This window comes from Colobus angolensis, unplaced genomic scaffold (genome assembly GCF_000951035.1).
Source record: "Colobus angolensis palliatus isolate OR3802 unplaced genomic scaffold, Cang.pa_1.0 Scaffold113, whole genome shotgun sequence".
Classification (NCBI taxonomy): Eukaryota; Metazoa; Chordata; class Mammalia; order Primates; family Cercopithecidae; genus Colobus; species Colobus angolensis.
The window spans coordinates 3,340,070-3,348,359 of record NW_012112364.1 but is presented as its reverse complement, the minus strand read 5'-3'; the positions used below and the strand labels follow the sequence as shown (position 1 = coordinate 3,348,359).

Here is an 8,290-nt window from a genome sequence, read left to right as displayed (position 1 = left end):
GTGATCCGCCCGTCTCGGCCTCCCGAAGTGCTGGGATTACAGCTTGAGCCACCGCGCCCGGCCCCAACGTCCAGGTTCTTAACCAGTACACTGTAGTGCAGCGTGGTAGATCATACAAAGCAAAGGGTCTGGAGTTCGTAAGGCTTAGCTTTGAATTCCTGCTTATTCTTTCTAGTGCTGTGAGTTTGGGAAAGTTACTTCTTTGCCTCGTTTTCCTCATGTGTAAAATGGAAATAATAGTACCTGCCCATCAGAGTTGTGGCTATTGGATCTAATAAATATAAAGGACTTAGAGCATTGTTTTTACATGCAAAACAAAGTATAACTAGGTTACATGGAGAGGCGTGTGCTCCATGCCTTATTTGGGATTAGATGACTTGTACCATTTGTTATTTCAAACCCAAAGAGGCCTGTTCCCTGGGGAAGTTTGCCACCAAATAACTCTATTTAGCAGTGAATTTCTCACTCATTTTATGATGAAACAGCCAGACGGTAGACTGAGCTTGAGTATCCATGCAGAGGCTGGGGTGTAGATTCTTATATGTGCATGGCACATACATTTTGACCCTTCTTGGAATAAATTAATAATGTTAAGCTTAGTTACATAATGGTTTTATCTAATGGAAGAAAATTAAGATGTCAAAATGTGTTACATTAGATTAGTTTCTGTTCTAAGGCCTGGTAAAAATACTTTTATTATCATTATCTAAAATTACTGACCTTTGTGAGTGCCTAGCCACACAGTGTGATATACAAAGAGGGTGCAGCTGACACAGGCCTGATGTCTGGGGACTCGTGCGCAAAGGCAGGTCTAACTAGAACAGGCAGGACGGCTACTGCTAACGAAGAAACATCACTCTGCACCAAGTACACTGAGATCGTGATCCTGATTGTCAGACTCAGGGCAAGCATACGTGCCTTTGAGGGTTTGGTAAAACAGGAAATCCAAGAGAGGGCGAGAAGGAGTTCCATGCACAGTCAAGGGGACAGTGTCTGACACCCTCCCAGTCAGTGCTAGGTGGGCCCCAGTCCCGCTGCCTCCCCGCCAGGCACACTCGAACCATTCATTGCATGCAGCGTAGCCCAGATCACTGGGAAACTCCAGGCCACACTTTTGCCTCATCTTGGGTGGCTGGCCAGACGGGGATTCCAGGAATCCTACCCACTGGCCAGCGAGGTGTTCGTTTGCAGGATGGCAGGAGATTCTGTCTGCAGGAGGGTGCTGACCTGCTGATTTGGGGAGACTCAAATTGCTTATATTAACAAGGACTCCTTGAACAATTTTGCCTGGCACCCTACACACCCTAGGGGCAGCCCAGCTTGCAGCAAATCCAGGTGTGGACAATGTTTTCAAATAAGTTAGATTTTCTTTTAGTTTTTCATTTTTGTCTCTTCCCTGGATTATTGATTACAGATCATTAAATATTTTTGCCTTATTATTGTCACATGTTTAAAATCTTACTGTTTCTTAATTTTCTGAGTTTTTTCTTAATTTTCAAATATTTAAAGACTCCCGCCTTTTCCTGAGTGAAGGAGTGATGAAAACAGTCTGTTGGAAAGATTAACTAGGTAATACAGACAACAGAGAGGAGTGAAGAAGACTTGATTCTGGAAGAACCAAGGCACAGAGAGATGAGGAGCTAGATGAGGGCTGTATGGAGAGAGGGAAAGCCACAGAGAGGTCCCCAGGAGGAAATGCCAAGTCCTGAGAGCTGATAGAATAGAAGGACTATTCTGGAATCGTTCCCAGCCAACATGGCACTAAGGAGTCATCAAAGCCCGCAACACGAAAGGGGCAATTTTCCAGCCATCTTAACAAGAGCTATATTGCCTCTGCTAAGTCAGTGTTGGTAAGACACACTTCAGGTGGCTTCTGTTCCAGTTGGACATGTATGAACCACCTAACCGTGGGAATGGTACCTTTTATCACATGACACTGGCTCTCCATTGCAGAAGTGAAGCGAGGGTTGGGAATTTGAGGGACGTGATACAAATTCAAGGAAATTCAAATAAATATGTAAAATCACTTTCATTCGTCCTTGTTCCTGCACATGTAGTCCATGTGGTCATATCAGATGTATGGCTTTTTTTCTTCTTCAGGTCATTGTTTTTCAGACATACACAAATAAAAGTCATGTACCCATTGAGGCAAAATACATCTTTCCTTTGGATGACAAGGCCGCTGTGTGTGGCTTTGAAGCCTTCATCAGTGGGAAGCACATAGTTGGAGAGGTAAGGCGAGAAGATGCATCGTGCCCGCTGTCTGCTTTCAAAGCCAGCTTCCATTTCCCAGAACCTTTGTTTTCGGAGTCCCCATGGCTATAAGCTTGAGTAGCAGCCTTATCATAAAACAAGAATATTCTTTGAAGAACCAATTCTTGGACAGTGAGCCTCCCTCAAACATCCCTCCCTGATGAAGGGTTTCTACCCCTGTCTGTCCAGTCTTTGTCGTCAGGTCTTGCACATTCTTTGCCTTGGCACTGTAAGAGTGATTTCAGCATGAAAAGTTTAACAGGGCTGGGTGCGGTGGCTCATGCCTGTAATCCCAGCACCTTGGGAGACTGAGGCAGGCAGATCACTTGAGGTCAGGGATTCGAGCTGAAATGAAAGCTATTACAACTTTCTAAAAAAAATAAACAACAGTTGATTAATTCTTTGTTTATTGTAAGGATTAGTGCACAGTTACAATTATAAACTACAATTTCCCAAATTTACAGTAATTATGTTTTGTTCCGCATAAACTCCCAACCAAAAAATTTTTTCACTATTGATTCTGAAATACTTTGATCACAACTGAAAGAGACTTCTCTTTAGTTGGCCTTTCCTGGTTCAAGTTCTTATCATATAAGTACATTTCGATGATCACTTTATTTAACTTTCCATTCACCTTAGACTCAGTTTTTAGTTTTTGCCTGAGTTTTAATAAACATTGATGCTGTTTTCTTCATTAAAGTCTGAAGTCACTCTTCATGTAAGGAATGATTTAAAAATCATCTTTTCCAGATTAAAGAGAAGGAAGAAGCCCAGCGAGAGTACCGAGAAGCGGTGACCCAGGGCCATGGCGCTTACCTGATGAGTCAGGATGCTCCGGTATGGTTTGGTGTGCATGCCATGTGCATACAGGAAAGGGAAAGAGACTTAGAACAGGATTTGAAATATGAAATTCATGCTAGAGGCTGAGATAATTTACACTGCTGTAGGCCCCAGAGTTTCACTTGCTCTAAGTAAGGGGAAGCCACGCCAGTCAGACCCGTTTGATTTAACTGAACCAAGGAGGAAACGGCGTCAGTAGTTCCAGACAAACAGGAAGAGCTAGGCCTGTCATCGGGAACCGAGTTTTCCAGAAGGGAATGACAGAGAAAACGATAACATTTGAGGTATATGACTTTCATCTTCTGATAAGAGTGTGATACATTGGCCGGGCACAATGGCTCACGCCTTAATCCCAGCACTTTGGGAGGCTGAGGCGGGCGGATCACCTGAGGGCAGGAATTCGAGACCAGCCTGGCCAACTTGGTGAAACCCCATCTTACTAAAAATACAAAAATTAGCTGGGCGTGGTGGCAGGCACCTGTAGTCCCAGCTACTGGAGAGGCTGCAGCAGGAGAATTGCTTGAACCTGCGGGGCGGAGGTTGCAGTGAGCCAAAATCGCACCATTGCACTCCAGCCTGGGCGACAAGAGCGAAACTCCGCCTCAAAAAAAAAGAAGGGTGTGATATATTTACAGTTTTCCTGGAAGTAAGCTCACCCAGCAGATGGTCCAATCATAAAGCAGGGAGGCATTTCTGCCGGGTCCTGCTTGGGCCCAGTTCCTGTGCTTTTAGGTGATTGGCTTTAGCAGGGACGTGACCTGGACAGCGTGGAAGCGGGAACAGCTGGCAGGTCGACTGGACTACTTTCCTTCAGTATCAGGTGTTTTCATGAGGCCTCTGGCAGCTGCTAGATTGCGTGTAGTCAGTGTCTAACTCTAGTGCAGGTATTTTAGTTGTTTTTGCAGATGGGGCCATATGTTTGAGTATCGCCTCCGAGGGTGACACATGGCCATGGTGTTTTGAAAATTGAATGTTTGCTGGGGCTAGGGGCACATTCAAGATTAATATAGATCTAAGGGGTAAATTATTGGTCTTGACATCTAAGATACCCACTTGCAGGATGGGAATGGGCAGTGAAGAGGTGATTATTGGACAGTTAACAGTGCTAGCTCTATGTATGGCCAAACTGTGTGTATAGAAGCCCAGGGTTCATTTGAGAGGCTGCCACTTAATATTATCAGGTTGTCCTCCTATGTGAGTTGGTAAATGTTTCCTCCTAAATACTTACATATTTCCCTAGGAATATGGTCCACAAGAAAACAGTCTTCACCAGAGATATTACCTGTGGGTAAAGTCTGATCAGAACTGTTGCTAACCCAAGCCTTCAGGTCTCCCAGAATGTGTTTAACATCTTGGGACTGTAGTGTTCTCATATCATAATACATGGTGTTCATGTGTTGTTACATAAATACCATATATGCCAGGTGCATAACAATACCATGTGTTGTTATATAAATACCTGTAATGCCAGCACTTTGGGAGGCCAAGGCGGGAGGATCACTTGAGTCCAGGAGTTTGAGGCTGCAGTGAGCTGTGATAACACCACTACACACCAACCTGGGCAACAGAGCAAGATCCTGTCTCTAAACAAACAAACAAATCTTAGCTTAGGAATCCCTCTGTCTAAGCTTTTCCTGCCTTCCCCCGGGGAAGGACCCGTGGCTTCATTTTCCCATGGCCACCTGGACATATTTGTCTTATAACTCTTAATGTACTGTTTGTAAAGATAGAGGTCTAGCTTGTAATCCCCAATATTTAAGTGTGGAAGTAACAGAAAAGGATACTTAATGGTAAAATAAAGAGAAAATTGTGGTGCCGAAACCAAGGATGAAGACAGTGCCCGCCTAGGACGACTTGTGTCCTCCTCATTGCCAGATTAAATGGCAATGTGTCCAAGACTTCAATTTATATGACCATTTGATGATTTTCTCCTTTTCAAAACATCTAGACTGACTTGTCACCATAACCCTATACTATCTAGATAGCGTACTGTTGAATTTTGGTGCTTTATCCAATCTGATAGTTTCTGCACTTTGTATTGTTTAGGTCATTTTTATGTAATACAATTACTAATCTGGTCGGATTTATATCTAAATTATATATATATATTTATATATATTATATCTAAATACATAATATATATAATATCTAAATATATAATATATTTATATTATATCTTGCTAGTTGTTTTCTATTTGTACCATTTGTTCTTTGTTCCTTTCCCTCTCTTTTCCTACTTTCTCTTATATTGTTTTTTAAATGATTCCATCGTATCTCCATTATTGGCTTATTAATTCTATCTTTTATTTATTTATTTATTTTTTTTTTTGAGACAGAGTCTCACTCTCACCCAGGCTGGAGTGCAGTGGTGTGATTTTGGCTCACTGCAACCTCTGCCTCCCAGTTTGAGCGATTCTCCTGCCCCAGCCTCCCAAGTAGCTGGGACTACAGGCACACACCACAACACCCAGCTAATTTTTGTATTTTTAGTAGAGATAGGGTTTCACCATGTTGGCCAGGCTGGTGTCAAACCCCTAACCTCAAGTGATCCTCCTGCCTCTGCCTCCCAAAGTGCTGGGATTACAGATGTGAGCCACCGCGCCGGGCCAGTTATATCTCTCTTAAAAAGTTTTGATTGTTGGCCAGGTGTGGTTGCTCATGCCTGTAATCCCAACACTTTGGGAGGCTGAGATAGATGGATCACTTGAGCCCAGGAGTTCAAGACCAGCTTGGGCGACATGGTGAAACCCCAAATCTACAAAAAATACAAAAATTAGCTGCGTGTGGTGATGCATGCCTGTAGTCCCAGCTACTTAAGGGGCTGAGGTGGGAGGATTACTTGAGCCCGAGAAGTCGAGGCCGCAATGAGCCATAATGGCACCACTGCACAGCCTGGGCAACAAAGTGAGACCCTGTCCCAAAAAATAAAAAAATTAAAGTTTTGATTGTTGCTCTAAAGCCACATGTTAAATATATGTTAAATATGGTAGCCACTTATTATATGTGGATATTTACATTTAAGTATAAAATAAAATGTTTCATGTGGCCAGTGGCTATCTTATTACTTAGTGCATAGATAGAACATTTTTATCATCATAGAAAGTTACATTGGTCAGCACTGCTTTAGGGTTTACTACTATATACATCTTTAACTTACCACATACAGCCTACGATATTATACTACTACATACATAAGAACCTTACAACCAGAATACATTACATTACAACCAGTATACGTTCATTTCTTCTTTCCCATATCCTTTGTGATATTGTCGTCATGTATTTTATTTCTTCATATATTGTAAATCCTACAGTGTGTTGTTATATATTCAACTATTCTTTTTTTTTTAAGTTGTGGGATACATGTGCAGGACATGCAGGTTTGTTACATAGGTAAACGTGTGCCATGGAGGTTTGCTGCACCTGTCAACCCCTCACCGAGGTATTAAGCCCCACACGCATTAGCTGTTTATCCTGATGTTCTCCCTCCCCCAGTCCCCCAACAGGCCCCAGTGTGTGTTGTTCCCCTCCATGTGTTCTCATTGTTCAGCTCCCACTTATAAGTAAGAACATCCTGCATTTAGTTTTCTGTTCCTGTGTTAGTTTGTGAGGATAATGGCTTCCAGTTTCATCCATTTTCCTGCAACGGACATGGTCTCATTCCTTTTTATGGCTGCACGGTATTCCATGGTACATAGGTACCACATTTTCTTTGTCCAGTCTATCATTGATGGTCATTTGGGTTGATTCCATGTCTTTGTGAATAGTGCTGCAACGAATATACACGTGCATGTATCTATAATGGAATGATTTATATTCCTCTGGGTATATACCCATTAGTAATGGGATTAGTGGGTCAAATGGTATTTCTGGTTCTAGGTCTTTGAGGAAGACCACACTGTCTTACACAATGGTTGAGCTAATTTACTTTCCCACCAACAGACTAAAAGCATTCCTATTTCTCCACAGCCTTGCCAGCATCTGTTGTTTCTTGATTTTTTAACAATTGCCATTCTGCCTGGCATGAGATGGTATCTCATTGTGGTTTTGATTTGCATTTCTGTAATGATTAGTGATGTTGAGTTTTTTTTCTTATTTTTTTTGGCCACATAAATGTGTTCTTTTGAGAAGTGTCTGTTCATGTCGTTTGCCCACTTTTTAATGGTTTTTTTTTTCTTGTAAATTTGTTTAAGTTCCTTGTAGATTCTGGATATTAGACCTTTGTCAGATGGATAGATTGCAAAAATTTTCTCTCAGTCTATAGGTTGTCTGGTCACTCTGATGATAGTTTGTTTTGCTGTGCAGAAGCTCTTTAGTTTAATTAGATCCCATTTGTCAATTTTTTGCTTTTGCTACAATTGCTTTTGATGTTTTCCTCATAAAATCTTTGACCGTGCCTATGTCCTGAATGGTATTGCCTAGATTTTCTTCTAGAATTTTTATAGTTTTTGGTTTTATATTTAAGTCTTTAATCCATGTTGAATTATTTTTTGTGTAAGTTTAAGGAAGGGGTCCAGTTTTAATTTTCTGCGTATGGCTAGCCAGTTTTCCCAGCACCATTCATTAAATAGGGAATCCTTTCCCCATTGCTTGTTTTTGTCAGGTTTGTTGAAGATCAGACAGTTGTAGATGTGTGGTGTTACTTCTGAGATTTCTATTCTGTTCCGTTGGTCTATGTGTCTATTTTTGTACTTGTATCATGCTGTTTTGTTTACTGTAGCCTTATAGTATAGTGTGAAGTCTGGTAGTGTGATGCCTCCAGCTTTGTTCTTTTTGCTTAGGATTGTCTTGGCTATACAGGCTCTTTTTTGGTTCCATGTGAATTTTAACCTAGTGTTTTCTAATTCTGTGAAGAATGTCAATGGTAGTTTAATGGGAGTAGCATTGAAGCTATACATTACTTTGGGCAGTATGGGCATTTTCATGGTGTTTATTCTTCCTATCCATGAGCATGGATGTTTTTCCATTTGTTTGTGTCCTCTCTGATTGCCTTGAGCAGTGGTTTATAGTTCTTCTTGAAGAGGTCCTTCACTTCCCTCGTTAGCTGTATTCCTATGTGTTTTATTCTCTTTGTAGCAATTGTGAATGGGAGTTCATTCATGATTTGCTTCTCTGCTTGTCTGTTGTTGGTGTATAGGAATGCTTGTGACTTTTGCACATTGGTTTTGTATCCTGAGATTTTGCTGAAGTTGTTTAT

At 41.6% G+C, this 8,290-nt stretch overlaps 1 protein-coding gene across 1 annotated transcript in view; it reads left to right on the top strand.

The window, feature by feature from the left end:
• PARP4 (poly (ADP-ribose) polymerase family, member 4) overlaps positions 1-8,290 on the top strand; it is a 114,027-nt gene that overhangs the window by 42,494 nt on the left and 63,243 nt on the right. The window contains 2 exon segments of the mRNA XM_011959151.1: positions 2,101-2,232; positions 3,004-3,090. Coding sequence (XP_011814541.1) covers positions 2,101-2,232; positions 3,004-3,090 — 219 coding nt within the window.